At 35.3% G+C, this 20,839-nt stretch overlaps 1 protein-coding gene across 4 annotated transcripts in view; it reads left to right on the forward strand.

Annotated features, from left to right (window-relative positions):
- The window catches only part of USH2A (usherin), a 391,511-nt gene that overhangs the window by 126,651 nt on the left and 244,021 nt on the right, over positions 1–20,839 (forward strand). For all 4 annotated transcript variants that reach the window (XM_064414216.1, XM_064414218.1, XM_064414217.1 and 1 more), the window contains one exon: positions 19,749–19,879. In XM_064414216.1, coding sequence (XP_064270286.1) covers positions 19,749–19,879 — 131 coding nt within the window. The remainder of the gene's footprint in view (positions 1–19,748; positions 19,880–20,839) is intronic.

Below are 20,839 nucleotides of genomic sequence, written 5' to 3' on the forward strand. Positions count from 1 at the left end.
AATAGTTATTCTGAATAGTAATTAAAAAGATTCGAGTGTGATAGGAGAGTCACACACATATCCATCATTTGGAACATTGCTGATAGATACAGATGTCAGTGGGAAGAAATCTTTAATATTTGCAAAATCTTTGATCTGGACTATTAGGGCCATTGACTGCTGTACTAGATGCACATTTATATGTGAAGGATAGAATGAATGCTTTTCCAATGCATTGAGTTTACTACAACATGTATTGCAATTGGATTTATAAGGAGAGGTCTTATTAGTGGTTATAGGCTCTCCTCTGTTTCTGTTTACCCTTCCCTCTCTTTTTTGGATTTCTTTTGCTTTTTTAATTATTTTCCTATGTTTTTTGCACTAACCATGATTTGTTTCTTGGTTCTTCATCTTCCACTCTTTATTTATCCCCTCCTGGTTTTACCACTGTAATCTCCTTGATTACCTTCCTTCTGTGTTCTTCAAAATGTTGTCTTTCTTTTTTTTTTTTTTAATATTGTCTGTCACAAAATGGCCAAAAATTAAGAGGACAAGGAAAAGACTCTTTGCCTTACTTTCTACTGTTTAGTGAACCATCAGGGTTTGGTGTCCAGGATGAATTTAATGGAAGAATCTTTTTAGCCCCTAAATTTCTGAGATGCAAAGTCTCCATGCAAACATAATTTTTCTTTGAGAATTTTATCATCATCCTTTAGACAAGCATCCTGAAAAGAGCAGTTTCCTGACACTGATGAATTTACACTTCTACTTTTTTTTTTTTTTTTTTTTTTACTTTGAGATAACCATTCTCTAAAAAATTCACATGTCTGATCCATAGAAAGAAGGAATAAAAAAAATCTTAAAACTTTTTCTTTTAAAATTCTTAAAATGTGTAAATTAATTCTTCAAAGTAATAGTGAAAAAGTAGTTGGTATGAAGAAAATATGGTTAGAGAAGATTCCTTTTTCTTACTTTTAGAAACAAATTTAAAAACCCAGAATTGTCCATCAACAATTACATTGAAAGAGTAACATCAAAGTTATTGTGCAGTATAATGACTGAGAATCCAGAAAGCAACTTTTAGCATAACCAATAGAATGAAAACACAAACCTGCCAAGTAGTACTGTTCTGATCTAAGGACTCTTTAATACAGTGACAGAAGTGCCATAAACTAAATTACTGGAGAATTTACAATCTGGATAGCCAATTGTTGCATGGCTTTTTTAAATTAAAAGCTAGTCTAGAGAATTATATACTGATATTTGTTGTAGAAAGATCACAGAAAGTAACTATAATCTATCTCTGTATATACCCAAAATGAGATTTGATCTAAAGTAGTTAGATCTGTGCGTACTGACTTAAGATCTATAATACCTTAAGATTAATTGGGAGCATAAATGGAGAAGCTGACAACCTGGAACCTTGACTGCTTAAAATTGCTGACCCAATTACTGCTAAGCCCTTTGCTGACATGTTAATATGTCTATTTAAACTGGTAAATCACCACCATTTCGGTGCGTGCTAGAGTTGGTCCATCAGATGAAGGAAGATGTAAATTTAATTTAAATAATTATTGACCTATTGTGACCTTTTCATTTCATTTGCACTGCTCCTCTCAAGGTAAGCAATTATATTTTTATAGTGTTGGATGGTAATCAATGTACAGGAGCTATCTTTATTGATTTAAGTAAGGCCTTTGATCTGGTAATCACTAACTATTGCTATCTAGACTGGCCTTGACTATATTAGATATTACTACAGTTATTTGGTTTTAAAATATGCTGAATTTAGAATTCTATAAAGATACTGCATCCAAAGTTAAAAAAAATTGAAAATCCAAAAGATTTGACTTCAAGAATCTTCCTCAGAAATTGGAAATAGCTTGTTTGATACAACCCATGCAATTTTTTCAATTATTACTACTTTTAGGTCAGCAACCTGATTTTTTTTTTTTTTTTTTTTTTTTTTATATCAAGTTGATAGTTCTTTTGGAATAGTTTTACTTGAAAAAGTCTGGAAATTAAGGTTTGTTTTTTTTTTTTTTTTTTTTAAATTTGCTACCCCTATTGAACATTTCTGGGAGGAATGTTTTGTTCGTTGGTTGTTTATTTAGTTCTGCCTTAGACTGTGAATTCAGAGTCACAAATTTCTGTTCTTCTGTTTGTGGATGGAAAACAATCTGAAATTATTTCTTTTCTTTTTTTTGAAAGTGATGTGCACATTTAATGAATTTTTTAGCCAATATTTGTGTCAATGTGTTAGGTAAAAAATGATTGAGATATTGTCTCTTAATCATAGTTTGCAAGTGGTACCTATCTTCCAAAACATACTGAGCTAACTTTTTCTCTTTTTTTTTTCCTCATTCCTCATCTACCCCCTTCTTTTTTACCCCTTGCTTAACATTCTTGTCTGGACAGGTTTACTTTTTTTTTGGTCTCCTCTCTTTTAATGTATGGGAAAGCCTGACTATGTGTGGGTTCAAACTGTCTTCAGAAATATGTGAAAATTGTGATAATTTTTGATCTGCTCCTCTAACGAGTTCCAGGGCCTCTATCCTTCTTGCAGAGGCAGTTCAGTCTTGCTCTGGTGAGCCTTGAGACTAACAGCAGTTGTTCAGAGAGGTCACCAACATAATGAAAAGGGCACTCTTGAGATATCTTGAACAACTTCCATGGATGGCCATGAAGATTAATACTGGGACCTTACATTTGACCTAATATTCTATGGAGAGTCCGTATAGTGAGCAGAGCAAATGGGATGATGCTGGTGGCAGAGAGTGTAAATAAAATTGCTGCATTCTCCATTTTTTCTTTTTTCCCCCTTTCCCTTGCCCCCCGCCCCCCTCCCCTTTTTTTGTTTTTGGTATGTAAGCTAAAAAACTGCAACTTATTCTTGCTTGAGATCATGAAGGTGAGAGTTGTGCCCAGGTGCATTCCTGAGAAGCAGTGGCCCAGTCTCTTTGCTGGTCACAGGTGGGAGCAGGCAGGCTTCTGCAAGCTGTAGCCTCTGCCAGCCTGTGCTGAAACAGCTGGAGGTTGGTGTTTTGAACTCTGCTCATGGAGAAGTTGATGATACAGTAGAACTGATAATTAAGCACAGCAATGTTCTTCCCAGTCACCACATTTTGTGATTTCATTATCTGTAAATCCTGTAAAATTATTATTTTTAAATAATTTTCCCTACTTTGTGTACTGACAAAGCACTTTATTCATTCCTACCTGCTCTGTTTTGGTTTTAGGAACCATTCTTTGCTTGTAATTTCAAAATTCTTCTGTCAGCATTCTATATTTTTGTATTTTTTCATATTACTAGTAGTTTTAATGGTGAAAGCAGGGAGTACTACAGTTGGTTTATCTCAGAATTGTTGTTCAGTCACATAAACTGTTCTCTTCAATCTGTTGGTCAAAGGCTAAATGAGATGGTGAGTGAAGATTGGGACTGATCAGTAGGCTTGAAAATTTTACCTTAAGTGTATCATGATCCTGTTTTAGGACTGCAGGTGTTCACAGTGGAGTGCCAGATATACATGTATGAATCTTTTATCTCTAAATTAGTAGCAGCACACTCCAATAGAGCATTTGATTTTAAAATAATGTACTAAAATAAATGTAGGTACTAAAATAAATATAATCACTGTCTGCTAGCATGGCTGAGAACTAAAAATAAAAATGACTCAGTAGTAGGACAGCTAATTTAAGGTTGGGTGAAATTATGGGGATTTTTTCTCCTGTGTGGGAAAAAAAAGTTCAATTCTGTGGTAGTGTGATAAACTTTGAAGTCATAATGGACATTTACTTATCTTTTGTGCTGCTACTAATGTTCATTTTTATTTTTTTTTTCCTCTGGGGAACCTGCCAGAAAGAGGTCTCTCTCCCCATCAGGAGAATTTTTTGTCCTGCTCAACATTGTCTCTCTATGCTGCTCCACCTTCTTTGGAAGTACACTGCCAAAGCTAAAAGACAATATGAAAGCCTTAACTATTTCTTGTATAGCAATTTGTATAGCAATGACTTCACACTTGGTGTTTCAAAGAGCTGTAAATCTTATATCTGATTATTTTAAAAAACTTTTAAAAATTAAATGGCTATAAATGAACAAAATGCTATTTCATTTTTATAGCCCAGTTATGCTATAGATATGTACCAATATGAAACAGCATGTTCTTCTAAACAGCCCGAACTCCAAAGGTTCTCCCTTGGACCCCATTTTACTACATGGTGTTCTTCAGATTTCAGGAGGGAGTTGAGATAAAAAATGTTACCTGCTTGTGGTACAGTACTAGTTATATGATTGGTATTTAACACTTACGATGAAAAATCCAGATTGCCATGTTTCAAATTAAAAGTATTGAACCAAGTCATATCCTGGATCTATGGAATCTTAGGGCTATACTTGCTAGTCTGAATTTCTGTCGTGCAAAAAAAGTTCAACCAGCTTTCACAGGGTGCCAGATCGTTCACCATTCTCTAATATGCATTGCAGATGGCAGGTGCCAGAGTCTTTGTCATTGTGCCCCAAGGATAAGGCACTCTGCCCGAAGATATTAGATCATCCCATTTTATCTGTGTGCATAAAGCTGGAATTTTTATTTTCTCAAGTTTTCCAGGTAGCTACAGTGAGATCTATAGTTTTGGGTTTTTTTTTTTGACTCATGGGATATTAATAATATTAAGTTATTTTAGATGGTTATGCTATGTTGCAGTATATTTTTAAACTGAGCATATACAGTCTGCAGGAAAAAGGGGAAGCATAAGCAAAGAAAAAAAGGTCTCTTGGTCCATCGGGTAAATTTTCAGAACAATATATGGGCATTTAGTCACGCAAGTCCCATTAATGTTTATGGTCCCAAGCTTTCTTTTGTTCATCACGGTGCTGATTGCACTTGGTCAGCTCTTTATCAGTTTGAAATATTGACAGTAGGAGGAGGCATTCCCTTAGCCAGGCCTGACTGTTGCAGTGCTCTTTTAACTTAGTCATCCTGCAAATGCTCCTATAAATGGATTTATTTCAGCAGATCCAAAATCATCAATTGGATCACCTTACCCTGGTGTTAGCCGCTTTGCATTGGCTTCAATTTGCAAGAGCATTGATTTTAAACATTGATCATTACTTATGTAGTACTCTATGGTTTTGCACCATCCTGTTTATTAAACTAACCTGTTACATGTGCTGCTGTTAAAGTCCTATCTTTATCTTGCTAAGAAGTGATTATTTGCTCTCTCTCTGATTATGATTTAGTTTATAAAGCAAGGCTATTCCCTGAAAACTGTTAGTGGCTGCACTAACTCAAGATTTCTGCATTTTCTGCTGTGCAGCTCCACTTTTCCTTACTGGTCTATATAGGACAATGGGTAATGTTTTTTAACTAAAAGAGGGTCGGTTTAGACTATTTTTGAGGAAGTTGTTTACAATGAGGCTGCTGAAACACTGGCACAGATTGCCCAGAGATGCTGTGGTTGCCCCATCCCTGGAAACACTGAGGGTCAGTTGGGATGTGGCTTTGAGCAACCTGATCTAGTTGAAGATGTTCCTGCTCATTGCAGGCAGGGTTTGACAAGGTGACCTTAAAAGCTCCATTCCAACCCAAGCCATTATATGATTCAAAATTCTTCCAGTGCTTTCTGCAACTGATAATGTACTTATTATAGTTATTGAAGAAGAGATTTTTCTTTTTTGGCCATATTCTTATAAAGTGCTTTGGGTGTTTTATTTATTAGAAAAACAGAGTTTTCCTCTGCTGTCCCTTGAAATCTATGCAATGCTAGTCAAGAAAGTGTAGGACGAACTATTGTCCAATATTGAACAAGATGGTGAAATACAAAAATATCTTGTTGTTTTATTCTTGAATTCAAAGAGTCATTGTTACTCTACTGTTGGCATTCTTTGGTGCTATACAGCATGATATTCTTGCAGAGTTCAGAAAAGAACATACTATCTACGTCAGGGAGGAAAAAAAAAGAAGAAATAATCTGGTTTTGCCTGATACTTTATATCTAAGCCTGTCTACTTTAAATTATTTGTTCTGATCATGCTTACATGCCTAAATTTTAATTAGTGTTATTCTAGGGTGGTTAGAGTTGTAAAAACTGATACTTGGAGTGGAATATGTCCTCAGGTATTCTCCTGAGTTAAAAAAAATAAAATTCCATAATAAATAGTATCACATTTTAAGATAGAGTTTTTGTCCTTCATTCATTTGTGTTTTCAGCTTGGTGATTAATAATGCTCTTTTGTTCTGGTTTACTTTAAAAGTTACTTGATTTACTAAAAACAAAACTTCACTGGTAGATGGGTTACCATGAACAGAGTGTATTCCCTTCTGTAGTAAATAATGGGAATTTTGGTGTAGTGGAGTTTTAGCCCTTGGGGGATTTTATTTTATGCATTTTCAAGTTGTTCAGTGACTTGCTACAGAGACAGGGAGGGAGGAGGGGGAATCTATTTACACGAATTACAGTCTTTGTTCCCATCAGCCCTCATAACTGGATGAACAAAACGAAGGCTGGACTGAGAGGTGCAACCATCCCAAGTAATATCTTTTAATCCAGAAACAAATTATGAAGTGAATTGTAGAAGGAGGGTGAAACCTTGTTGGGAAGATTCAAGGAGGGTGTGAGCAATAAGTCTTTTTGTGAATGTCTACCACTGAGAAGACTTATAGATGGAAGACAGAGCTTTGTCTTGGGATGAAAGCAATCCTTTCCACAGAAGTTTTGGCCCTGCTCAGAGTGAATTCCTTTACAAAAGATCTCTACATTTAATTATTATTTTTTGGAGGTTTTGTTCATTATTTTTAAAAGGTGAAGTTTGTTATAAAAGCACAGTCTCTGCACTCCAGCTTTCAAAATTACTTGTTTCTCCTATTTAATTTCCTCCTTTAGTATTCTTTAATATTTCTTTCATTTGTTTTGTATTCTTTCTCTTCCAGATTGTTCCAGTTCAGTGATTGAAATATGCCAATTCAAGCTGCTTATTCCAAACTCATGTTAAATTGTCACATTAGCTTCATTAATTTTCAAAAGTATTAGAGTTTTTCTGTGCAAACTTTGTTATGCTTCTGAATTGCATGCACTAAGGGGAAAAACAAGTTGAATGGGAATCCTGGGTGAAGCAAAGCCTGCATAATTGGTTTTATGCCAGACCTTCTGCCTTTCACATAGGCGCGAAAGGGCCATGGAAATGTCAGAGGTGGAAATCAGAGCAGCACAGTACTCCTGCAGAATTGCAAAGTGACCTCCAACCGCAGCCAGCCTGAGAAATGGCCAGGCTCAAGGCTGCTTTAAGATGGAAATGCCCAGTTCTCCTGAAATCTTCCTACACCTAAGAGCCTCGGGATTACTACTGCATGTTTTGGGAGGAAATGCGTTATCAGCTCCCAAGCAGCCTCTCCCCAGAGCTCTCACTGTGGGACAGGGTTGAGCTGGCTGTAAGGCTGTAGCATTGCCAGCCCACTGCAGCCTTTGCCCAGCAGTTTGGGGTGTAGATTACCCGAGTTCCCGTTGGTGGAAGCCCTACTCTGACACAGCTGAGGCACATGTGCTATTTGGGAGCCTTTGCCTCCTTTGTGGCTATGCCATTCTGTGCTAGGCATTCCTTGCTGCTGCAATTGCACAATTCAGCCTTTTAACTATTCTTTTTATTTAGTGCTTTAAAGAGCATCTATAAATCAGGGGTTTTGCATTGTTAAGGATGACGTATTTTTTCCCGTATCCTTTACACTGATCTAGGATCACAAGCAAAACTTTAAAATAATCAGCGAGTTAATCAAGCTGTGTCATCACAAGGAACAGGAAAAACGTGGCTTTTTACAGCACACGAGAAAAGATTGCTCCTTTTCTTTTATGTGTGTCTTCTTATGAGGTACTGCAAGTGGCAAAATGATCACACTGGAAACAAAATAATATAAACTCTCATACTTCCAAATAATGTTATATGTCCGATCACCCACTTTTTGATTTAATCTATTACAGTGTTTTAATCAATAATGATTTTTTCTGTTGCAGTAAGCCTTATATTTTGAGAAAAAGAGAGAGAAAGAAAAAATTATCAGTGAGTTTTGCAGAAGAGGAGAAATTTCCTTATTGTCATAATTCTGAATTAGTCATATATTCTGTAATCAGTCAAGTTTTAAGTAATAATGTAAAAGTCAACTCAAAGGCAGTCTATAGCAAAGAGGTCTTTAATTCAAGAATCCCTTAAGGAATTAAAAATTCTGAAAAGATGACATAGGCTCAATCAATACCTGCCTGAAAATATCATAATATATGGAGGTTAAATGACATCATGCTATGTGAAGAAATTAAAAGAAAGGATTTTCAGTATTGGCCTTATCTCTTTTTATTTAGATTACTAAAATGAGTTGAATGATAAATCTTTACATGTCTGTTTTGTATTAGGAACAAAAGTTGACAGTAGTCTGCCTTATGGTGTGTACTAACAGGTGTAGTTCAGAATTTAGTAATAAACCTAATTTCCATTGAGCATTGATTATAGCCATGAGAAAATCATGAACTCCTTACCATACAGGGAAAAGCACTGAAACACCAAACCAACTGGCTTTTATTTGCATCTGGACATGTGGTGAAAATCTCAGCTCTAATCTTCCTCTGTGGAGCATCTCCACCACCTGGGTAGGAGGAGGGTGTTACCTCTGTGTTCCATTACTGCCAGCATTATTGTGTGCCACCCTGCTTTTCCAGGTTGGTGACTGCACACAGGATGGAGTACCTGGTTACATCTGTCCCCTGCAATGTGTATTGATCACATTAGCTGGATTGCACAGGAGCTTTTCCATGTCCATTACATACAACCAGAGTGCTTTCTTAAAAACCAGGGCAGAAGGAGGATTTGGGTTGTATTTATCACTCTGAAAGTATTTCATACTGTCTGAATATTCAGCTGTAGATAAATGTGATTTCATTGCCATGCTTGTTCTGTTTCATGCTTTTGTATGTGTTTAATGCAGGGGTTTGGTTCTTGGGAATACGCCAGACTACAAATTGATGACACAACCTCCACAGCTGGCTTACTGCACTGGGTCATGTTTTCTATGGCACGCTCTGTATAGAAGCTTGGCAGAGCAGAGGATATTGGTGAATTTGGTGAATATGATCTTAACATATGATAAATAACATAAAGTCCCCTGTTCAGTTACTGGGGCTGTATATTGGGCCATGGCTTTCCAACAAATGAAAAGGAAATGGTAACAGCAGCCAATGCTGCAAAACTACTTAGGTGGTTTTTTCCTCCCTCCCCACTTCTATTTTCAAATCCAGTCCAGGGATTGAGTGCTGTACCAATCAAGACAAAAGCTTCCTTCTGTGCACTAAGAAACCTTAGGGAGAGTAAGCAGAGATCACACATGTGCTAAAGTAGTTTCTAAGAGAACATTGCTAGATTTCTTAGCTTCTCAATGCAGCACTTACCTCTTATTATTTTAGACAGTGCATAGTAGTTAACTTTTGCAGTAACAGCCCCAGTATGTTGGCTTTATCCTGTTGGCTTTCTTGCCTTGACATGATCATTTAAAGACTGCAGGGCCAAGGTTATCTTTCAGGATTACAACTAATGGAGGAGGTCAAGGAAGGATGGAGAAGGTCTAAGAAAGGCAGATGGAGAAGGTCTAAGAAAGGCAGATGGAGAAGGTCTAAGAAAGGCAGACGGAGCTGGGCAGACAGAACAGCGAAAAAGATGGGGGGAGATGAATGGGAAAGAAGGAGAAACAAACAGTGCAAAAGGGAAGGACAGAGAATATAGCAGAAGGGCAGAAATGGCCAGAAAGAAGGGTAGATAAGGTCATAGAAGAGACGAGATGGGTGGAAGAGAGGGGCAAAAAATTTTACAAATATTTGGACCGAGGTGAGGGTGGAAATGGACTGAAGGTGAGCAGAACTGTGTTAGCACAAATTGCATATCATACTAGGCAATGAAATAGATATAAACCATTCAAGGCAAAGATAAAAACAATAACCTAAAACCAGTTCAAAGTACAACTACAAATACCACAAAATCAACTATGAAGTGACACTTCAAAAAGTGGTACTGACTCATATGGTCCACAAGAAATATTCTATGAAAGGAAAAGTAAATTGCATACCTTTGGCTCTTTCTTTTCTCACTTCCTTCAGCTGCAGCTTCCCTTGCATATCCTGCATATCACCCTTCTTCAGCAGAATTTCCTGCTTTTGAGACTTGAATTTGGTTACAACTTTCCAACTTGCATCTGTTATTTTTGTGTAGATTATATTTTAGCAGTCTTCTGCTTTAGAATTTATTTTGCATTCCTCTCATGGATTTAAACAATTCAAAGCAGATGTAAAATAAACTCTGTCTCAGTTAGGTTTCTCACTGAAGTCAGTAGGTCTTTTTCCTGATTAAGTAGATACAGACTCTGGTCTATTCTGAAATTCATATTAAGGACATAATTAACTCCTGATAGAGACTAGTAATCTAGGCAAGGCCCTAACACTAGAATGAAAAGGAGTTTACACTGAAAAGGAGTAGTTGTGCTTTGTTCTCATGTACCAGGACTACATTTTGAATAAACTGGTTTCACTTAGTATCTGAATCCTAAAGTGAAAAATGCCATCATCTACATGTCCAGCACAGGAGAGGTTGGGCTGAACTTTTCTGTTTCTGTTCTGTCCTGATCTGTAAGGGCTGTGCTTTCATTGAAACTGAGGTATTGCAGACAGTGGTTTGGTAGCTCTGGATCATATTTTAAGTAAAATATTCTGCATAATTGCTACAAAGTGTTTGGATATGTTTTCAGTGAACATTTCATGCCAAAGCCCATAAAACACTTAATTCACAGGTTGTGCAGTTCCTGGGTACAGAGGCACAGGAATAACAGAACAAAATGTGATGCAATATTATTGACACTTCCAAAACAGGACCTGCTGCACAAGATGTAATTCCATTAGACGGTAAATAGCTTGGAAGGCAATGAGAGATCCCACACAGTTGCCTATATATCCATATATAAAGCTTGCACCTGATCATTCTATTGAAATCCTTTTCTGAGCTTAGTCTCTACAAATAAAACCACTTTTAGGCTTCCTTTGGAAAAGGGTATTATGTGAAGAATACTCAAGGGAAATACTGCTGCAAATATGACTAGATGAAAATATTATATATTCCTTTCAGTTAATTTTTAATTTGGCAGTTTTGTTGCAGTTTGCTGCTCTACCTTAAATTGCTGATTTAACTTGAAGATGTTGTTAGCTTTTTTATTCTCAGTTCTACCATGAGTAGCATTTGTTGCTGAGTTTGTAACTTCAATCTTTACTTTTTGCTGAATGTTTTCTCCCTGGTGTTATATTTTTGTCTGTAAGTTTTTCTGGGTTTTTTTCCCTCCTTGTTACATTTCCATTTTTGTCCTCTAGTATTCTTCTAGACACTCATCAGCTTATTTCAGTTATTGTTCTGTTCCTTATGTACACTGTCTAATCAATAATCCTCCTCACTTGCTGCAGGATTTCCATGTTATTGTGCTTTCAGCCTTCTGAGAAGCTGTGTGATGGGATTCTGCCTTGGCTAGTGCGTGGTTGTCTCCATTTGCTATGTTTCAGATCATTACACTGACTTTAATTTTGATGTATTTACATTTTACTCAATTGTAGTCTAACTCTTTTCCCTTGATCAGTTAAATTACTATCTGTGCAGTGTTACATTTGTACTACTGCTGGAAATACTAACTAAAGGCTTATAATTGAAGTGCTATTTACAACTACTGACCTCCAGCTCATTTCTGATTTCACTGTGATGTTGACCTTTTATAGATTGCACTGTTGTAAATCTTGGAAGTGATTCTTCTTGTCATCATATTTCTAGTAATTATGATTTGCATTGCATTAATACCTAGAAGCCTCTCCCACCTTACCCTTGTTGCATAAAATGACCTTTTTTATGCACTAATTCACATACGGGTAACAGAATTCAGTTCTTTCTCTAAAGAATTTATGTTAAAATGAAGATGAATGCTTTCCTCTCTTTCCATTCTTTAAATATCAACCTTTGAATTAATGAAATTGCTCATAAAAGATTCTTATTCCTAGAAACTATTTTCTTCCTTTTCTAACAAAATCAGAGTCTTTTGAACTTTCCTAGGCATCAAAAAATGAATAAATAAAGATAAATAATTTAAAATGTTTGAATAATTTTTTCTCAGATTTTGCTTGATGTGCATCAACATGAAAGAAAGCATTGAGTGAAATTTGGAGTGATGTTTCCTCTTTGTTCATATTTCACTTCAATATTGAGCAACATAGAAACAAACTTGCAGCTGATCCTCACACCAAGCAGCATTTGATTCTGTGGGTTTCAAAATAAGTTTTATTTCTACTCTGGTAGCTATGCTTTGAGAAAGTGATGCTGGTTGGATGACATGGTCATTGTATGCTTTCCCAATATACATAGTGGAAAACAGTTATGAATTCTGTTCATAGACTGGCTTAATAAATGAATTTGAGGCAGGTCACTAATTTCTTTAATGATAGTTTTACTTAAAAGACTGTGTAAATAGCTGGCTATTGACTCTAATGACAGAGGATGCTCACAGATAATGGCATCACCTGCATCTTTGTATCTGGTTTCACCCTGATCTCTCATATGGTTTTCTGAGGCCTTATTTTTTTTTGTTTAGATACATCTAGGTCAGCAGACTAACCAGTTGCTTTTGGATCTTGGCCAAATTCTTAGATAACATGTGCCAATATTTTGAAGGTGGTCAGAATTATATTTCTATTTTCACTGAGAAAGTTGTAATGTACCTGTGAAAAGCTTTGAACTTTCTTTTTACTTCCCTTAAATGGCCTTTTTTACATGTTGAGTGTGTTTTGGACAGCTTCTCTGCTCTCTAACTGCCTTTCCTAAGCAATCTCAAATATTTGTATTCCATCGTCTTCCTTGTTCACTAATTGTAGTAAATAAGTCTTTTTCACTTCATATGAAAGTATTCTCATACCATGATCAATCTTGCCCTGAGCAGGTTGGTTTTGTCTTAAAGAATTACTTTGTATAAATATAAATCCTTTAATGTATAAAGTAGAGTTTATTTATTTTTTCATGGTATAAAGAAGTAATATGACAGGTCTGGAAAAGCCAGTTAATTCTGAGCTGCATCTACTGATGTGCAGCATAATATTACTACAGACTGATAATTTGTTCCTTAGGGAAGTCTTGTGATGTTCTGCATAGTGTGCAGTTTTTGGAGGAAGCTGAACTAATCCCCTCTTTTGGAAGTATTGGTGTTTCTCAAATGTCAGTAAATGCCTTGTCTGTAGGTAACTTTTCTGAACACACGTGAGCATTTTGATGATTTTATCTGTGTGTTAGGCTGTGGAGGACAAGACAGTAATGAATTTTTCAAGCATTATAGAACCTTACACACGCTATATTGGCCACTGTTCTTCAGGAAGGAGGAATATGGAAGGAAGGTGTTTTAAGTGATGGCTCTCGTGACATACCCCAGTCATTGGCTGAGTACAGAGCCAAGGTCTCCTAATTCTGAATCTCTTGATTTAACCACTAGGTATTGCACTATTCCTGACAAAGCATCACTCTGTTAGTGAGGGGATAAAGTGCTACTAATACATCAAATCTTATCAAATGACTTTAAACTTATCTTGGCTTTCTTTTCACCAAGGTTTGCTGTAAATCTTTTCTACTGGGGAGTAGCAGGACTTGTGTCCTTGCTAAAAGAAGAAGATTGATTTACTGTATTCATATAGAACCAGCAGACTCCTATGAGTATGCAGTAATGAATTGGAGTATCCATAAGTTTTTTCCCCATGCAGCACTTTGGGAGACCTTAAAGCCTGGAATATGTTACAGAAATGCATTTGATGGAGACTTATAAATGTGTGTCTACTGCATAGAATAACAGCATAACATATATTTTAGTATGAGCAGTATTCTTATTCTTCAAATAATCTAATTGATTGTTCATTGGGCTCAGTCAGCCAAAAGTGGAGGGAAACTTTGTACAGACATCATTAGTTTTTCTCCATTTAAAGATTAATCATGAAGAGCTCTGGCTCTTTAATTCTGTAATTTGTATATTTAATGGGCTGCTGCAGAATCTATGACAGTAATTAGCATAGCCCGAAAACTCATTAATACGCAACAACATGATTAATGCAGCATTAATGCAAACATGACTGAAGTTATTTGGGTTATGTAGTAAGAAGATTAAAGCTAAAATGTCCTGTTTGTTTTACCAGTAGTGGGTATAATGGGGTAGCAAGCAAAATAAGAAAAAACAGGTATCAAATTAGTCATTTTAGTGTAAAAGAAACACTCAGATCTCATCAAGAGAATTTGGGGTTTTGCTTGATAGTTGGTTTCCACAAAAAATGTTGCCTGTTTTCTCCTTTCATTCACTCACCATACTCTGTGTTTATACTTGCTCAACATTTTAGTTTGATTTAGCTTTTTGGCAGTTTGATGTATTAAGAATACCTAAAAAAATTAATCATGTTAAGTCATTCTGAATAAAATTAGACTTTTTCAAATACAAGCCTTTTGTACAGTCTAGTTTAGAAACCATTGATTTCTAGATTCTCTTGGTTTTACTGTGATCACAAAAGACAAGGGAGTCCAGTTACAGTTTAGGAAAAAGTTTGGGAATTTTATGTATGTGAGATTATACATGTGTGTGTACATATGATATGTACATATATATGTAGCTTTTAAATATATATTTTATATTTCTAATAATAAACTAAAGCAGCTTGAAAATGAAGAGGATTTACTTCTTCAATGGAATTACTAACTTAGTGTAATGTTAGTAATGATGCACTTTGAAAATGTTTTTGGACACATTAAGGTAACAGTAAAAAATTAAGCCTGATCCTGTATGAGAAACAATAACAGGTCTTGGACAGCTTTGGGAAGAAGACCTCCTGTCTTCTCTCAGTAAAATCCAGGGAGCTATAGGCCAACACAAAGTGTGGAGAAGTCCTTGTATTCAGCAGAGGATCTTCAAAAGTATGTCCAGGGAAGTCTCCTCTGAGTTTCTTCTTTTCTTCCAATTCCACTATCCATGAAATGAAACTGCTTTGAAAAATGATCAGTTTTTGTTAAGTCTTCCTTCTAATTTTTTTCCCTGCAGGTGTGTTTTCTTATATATAAAAAAATGAATTAAATCTCTTTTAGCTATTGTGGTGACATGTGGTATCGCTCTCACAGACAGAATAGCAACAAAATGCTATTGAGGTGCATAGCAACTGAGATTTTTTAATTTCCATCTCTCCCCTTCCCAGTTAAAAACAAATTTTGGTTTATAATTTCTGTGAGAAAATGTATTTTCATTAAGCAAGAGCATTTTTACACAGTCTTAATGTTAAATAAACACTTAAGGTTTGTCATCCTGAAGGGACTGCTGAGAGCCTAATGCTGTAGTCAAAATTTTATATACAATTTCTATTCATTTTAGCTGTCAATATGCACAAATAAGGCTCTCAGTGAGCATAAAGTGATCACTTTCTTTGCCAACAATTTTCTGTTCATTAGAATGTGCAATTATGTAATTATTGAAACCATTTCCTATAACAATATAAGTAGAATGGAAATGCAAATTATGTTTCTACAATTGTGCAATTTTGGGAAAAATTCACTGGAAATGGATGTGCTTCACAGATTATGCAAAAGTCATTTCTGAAATTGCTTTGTGATTTTCAAGGTATTTGGCAGATTTCTTCTTTTTTTTTTTCCAGTTGTAATGTATGCTCTTTTCCATTTATTTTCTTCCTAAGTTTGCATGGAAATTATCGATAATATGCTAAGGTATTATTCCTGTTATTATCTATCTTGTGCATATGGGTTGGGATTTGATGTATTTATGGAAATTAAGCTAAAACAACTAGTCTTGCTGATCTTTGACAAGGTTGGAAATATATTTATTTGACTAGTCTTCATACTTTTGAATAGAGTTGTTCATGTGGTTATATGTAAGTTTTGGTGAAGGGTCTTGAGACTTTCAGATAATTTCTTTGTATTTAATGACTATAATAACTTCTACTTTTTGGCTATTTTCAACTCTGAACTTCTAGTTTTATAGAAAGGTGCTTTACAGGTGTTTTTTGCTGAATGGTTGGGACAAAATTAATTTTTAAGTAGGTTACTTTGCTGAAATCTGTCAGGTGTTATTGCAAAAGATGATCTCAATTGTCTTGCCTCCCTGCCTACATTCTCCTCTCTACTCTTCCCCAAAAAGTCAAAAGACAATTTTTGAGGACTCTTAAATGTTTTTTGTATTTGAAATGTTTTTGACTTTTTTTTTAGAAAAACTAAACTCAATTCAGTTCATTTGGAAAGATATGTTACAGCAAGTTTTTGCCCTTTATATTCTGGGTGAATGGTTTCTTGCTCAAATAAAACCAATTTTAAAATTTTTATTTTGTGAGAAAAAATGTTTTTTGCATAATTCAGAAAATAATTTTATTGCTTTAATAATTATAAATTATTAGTATATGTTATGCTAATCTAGGAGCTGCTCTAATTTATTATTTTCCTGCTGACTGCCAACTGCTCCTTCTAAACTCAAAATATTCCCAAGTGCTCTGTAAACTTGCCAGAAATGCAGTCAGCATCTCAAGAGCACATTCCTGCGGCTCAAATACTTTTGTGCTGGTCTTGTAAATCATACTGAAATGTGCTAAAGAATCTGAATCCAGGTAGTCTGAATCTGAAATGCTGCTGAAGTTCTGAGCCTTGCTAAACTTATATGAGGGAAGCAAAGATAGAGAAGAAAAATCCACCATATGCATTTTCTTTATTAGACAAAAAACTGTTCTGGCACATCAAAAATTAGAGTAATATTATGTAATTTTACTTGTAATGTCAGCCTGTTCCTGAAAGGGACTCTCAAAGCTGTGTCCCTCTCAGGGTAATGTGCTGTTGTTGCATCTCAGTTGAATGCCTTTGAAAATGCCTGCATTGGTCATGTTTCACAGTCTCATTCCCATTCTAACCTGGCCATGTCATCTTTGAAACTAGGACAGAAATCCAGTCCCAATCTGCTTCTGCATAAATTGAAAGTATGTAGATCCTGACAGAAGGTTAGTTTGCCCTAATACAATTTGGGATATTTGAAAGCACTAATGCTAATAATTACTATTTTTTTTTACTTGTCCTTTTTATTACTCTGTATTCTTCTTTTCATCTTTTATGCTCACTATATAAAATGCTTGTATTATTTTTTGTACTATGCCATTATAATTAAAGAAATTCAATTACAGAAATTAAATAAATTTCTTTATTTATAATTAAAGGAATTCTGACATCTTCTCCAATTGCATTTGTAATTTGAAATGGAATTAAAGAATTTATTTGAATGACATACATTAATGTTTAATTTGTAGTAGAATTTCCTGTTGGTTTTTATCCCAGAAATTATAACAAGTTCTTGTGGAACAATCATTTGTGTGACACAAGCAGACATGTTAGGTGAATTCTTGAGTTGCAATTCAAGGTTCAGTTGGTTAAAAGTACCTTCCTACTATGCCCCACAGATGGTCATGTTTTCCTTCCAAGATTTAGTAGCATGACTAGTGTGGCTGAGATGCAGTTCCTGTATATGACAAATTACAAAAGTAATTGTAATGTCGTCACTTTATTTATGTTTCTATTTATATGTTGTATTTAACATTGAAATTAAGATTTTAGACATGCATACTGAAATAATAGATGTGAGTCTTTGAGAAACTTGAAAAATGTCTCACCCTCCCCCTAGGTATGAAAAAAAAAAGGAAAATATTTTGGTAATGCAATGTGGTTTTCAAGTTCTCTGAGACTTCTCAGATGTTGGAAGGAAAGCTTTCTCTGTCCAAATGAATTAAATCCATTTCCAGTGTTCGGTGCCACCAAGAGAGAAAAACGGCATGCATGTAGTTGCTACAAGTCTGAATGGGCTTCTGACCCATTGTCTTGACCACGAGGTCCAGCATTAATTACTATCTTCTTGTGAAAAATATTAATTTCACAAGTCTTTTATCACGCAGTGAAATATTGCCTGTGGAGCAGAAGTTTTCTTAATATTTGGTTTCTCTCTCTCTTGTAGTCACTTCTAGAAACCTGAGAAATTCTTAATACTGAACTTCCTTGTCTCATGAGAAATTCCAAGGACCCTTGAATTTAAAGGGATAAAATAATTTCCTCAGTTCTTTAATAGGTGGCAAATTAATTTAGAAGAAAATAACGGCTCCCGTCTCATCAGTAATTTCTATAAACCTGTAGGCTCTAAACAAGCAGGATTCAATATCCAAAGAAAAAGAAGACTTCTGCATAACAATTGAAAACTTCTATGCTTACTGAAATTTTGCTGCTATGAACAATTTAATTTATATTTTCTAACACAATATTATACAAGAATGTATGGTGTTTTTGCAGAAATGAAATGATTTTGTTTGCGTTTGTCCTTCTGCATCAGGTGTGAGGAGGGATCCTCTGCTCTTCAGAAATATCTTTTGGCAGCTTCATAAAAATACTGGCAGGTTGTTAAGTTAATTGTGCTCCCCATTGCTGGGATCGGAGGCCATCAGTCTCAGCCTCTCCAGCAGATACTACAGCTGGAAGTACCTCACAGTATTGCAAGTGCTCATTTCTGAGCCAGGCAAAGCTATGCTTTTCCTTAGCTAGGGACACTGTTGGCTGAGTTTTTTACGTGCATAGGGCTACTTGTGTGCAACTGCTTTTTGCAGGTGTTTTAATAGCCGGACTGATTTTCACTGCTTTGTAAATGTTTTGTGTCTGTGACTGTATCATGTGATTTACATGAAGACATTGTATGCAATTAGGTAGAGAGGCCAAAGGATATTCCTTTCAGGTACAGGTAATTAACAAGCATAATCTAATATGCATGTATATCTGAATGATGAGTTTTTGGGGTTTTTTTTAATATAGGTGCTGTCTGCAATAAAAACTTTACTTATTTATTGTTTTCTGCCTGACATAAAATTGGGAAAATACTGGATAGTTTGATAGAGTTGGGTAAAACCCAGTAACTTACTTTGTTCCGTTAAAGCATGTTATACAGAAATGTCATAAATGTATAGAATAGGTGGGTGTTGATATTACTGCCTTTTCATTTCCCTTTGCAAAAAAACTGGTGCTGTAAAGGCATGGCTCTACCATACACTCAGGGATTTTATTCAGAAACTAAATGGAGGACTAGACTATTGATAATGATCTGGAAAATTCTTAATGGAGCTTAGTTCATCCATTACTCCTTTGGATATTTCCAGTTTTTGTTGGAAAATTACTTATTTTCCATGTCTTCTTTGTGCACTTAGATATGATATTTATAAAAGAATATAAATAAAAATTTATAGATAAACACATCTTTTGGAACCAAAACTCTGCTATTCTTCATACAAATCCTTGCATGCAGAAACCTCATTTCTGCTTTACCTATAGAAATGTTAAATGACAAATGAAAATCCACATGCAAAACATCAACTGTTAGAATAGTGTGCTAATATCTGAATTATATTTTCCTAAGAAAGAAGTTACTAAACAAATTAGTCACAACTGCATGTCTTTTTTTAGAGATTAATAAAGGCTCACAGAAATTTCAAGGGCTGCATCAATCTGGATTAGTAAAATTTCTCCTGCAATGTCTAGCAAGGGTTTTAGGTGAACAGAACATCTATGATTTTGGTTTGCAACGTTGCTGCTGTTTTTAAAATGGTATTTTATTTGAAAATTTTGTTATAACTTACAAAAAACACTTTTGGCATTAACCATCTACGTGCTTTTTTCTAACCAGGTATTAAAGTGAAATTTAGAACCCAGGAGCCTGATGGTTTGATTTTTTTCTCTGCATCACCTGGAAATCAGGAGGAGTACATTGCACTGCAGCTGAGGAGTGGGCGTCCTTACTTTCTTTTTGATCCACAGGTACAACAAAAGACAGGATCCTATAAAAATAGCATATATAATTGATCTTTGTACTTTTTACATGCTCATCTTTGGGGTTTTTTTTTGTTTTGTTTTTGGGTTGGTTATTTTTTTGTTTGTTTTTTAAATTTAATCGATACAAGCTAATTTGCTTCTCAGAACCCATAGGTAACTATAGATTTTGAGTAGAGAAGAGCTGAAATACTAAAGCTTTGTGCTTTTTTTGTTGTGTATGCCACAATATAAGACTTTTTTTGCATTTTTGTGAGTGGGGTTTTTTGTCAGTACCACTAAACACCACTACAGCTTAAATTACCAAGATTTCAAAGTTGTGCAGAACTAACTTTTGAATTAGTTAGTAAGTTTATATAATGTTAGTAAATTATTTTTAAGCCTCCCGTCTTGAGACTGTTCTCCTATAGAGATCAGCGTGTCACCATTATGCAAACATATAAATAATGAGGGAAGTAGCAATAAAAAGAAAAAATAAGGCCACAATTCCTTGCATTTCACTTTGGGTATTTTGTATTTCTGGGCAGCCCAAAACTGGATCTCCTTATGGAATTAAAAAACATGATGGCCTCACTTATATTTCATAAATAAGCAAGAAACTGTAAATAATTATCAGATCTTCTCACCCACTGTTAACCTTTGCCTCCTGAGCTCTGCCACAGTCACTCTGTGACCAAGTGGAGGTGTTATGCAGTAGTGAAAATCTCCTTAAGATTGGAGCACCTATAGAAGAAACAAGGTGCTGCCCAGAGACAGGCTTGTCTGTGATCCCATGCTAGAAAATACTAAATCTGCTTCCAAGGCCAAGATACACATTTGTATTAATTCTACAGCATTTACACACCGGCTTTATCTTAATGTGTACTTCAGATTTTGGGGCCCAGCTTAATGTTGTTAATATTGTTCTCATAAACATTTTAATAGGGACTAGTTCTGTTTTTGTTCTCT

This window comes from Passer domesticus, chromosome 3 (genome assembly GCF_036417665.1).
Source record: "Passer domesticus isolate bPasDom1 chromosome 3, bPasDom1.hap1, whole genome shotgun sequence".
NCBI lineage: Eukaryota > Metazoa > Chordata > Aves > Passeriformes > Passeridae > Passer > Passer domesticus.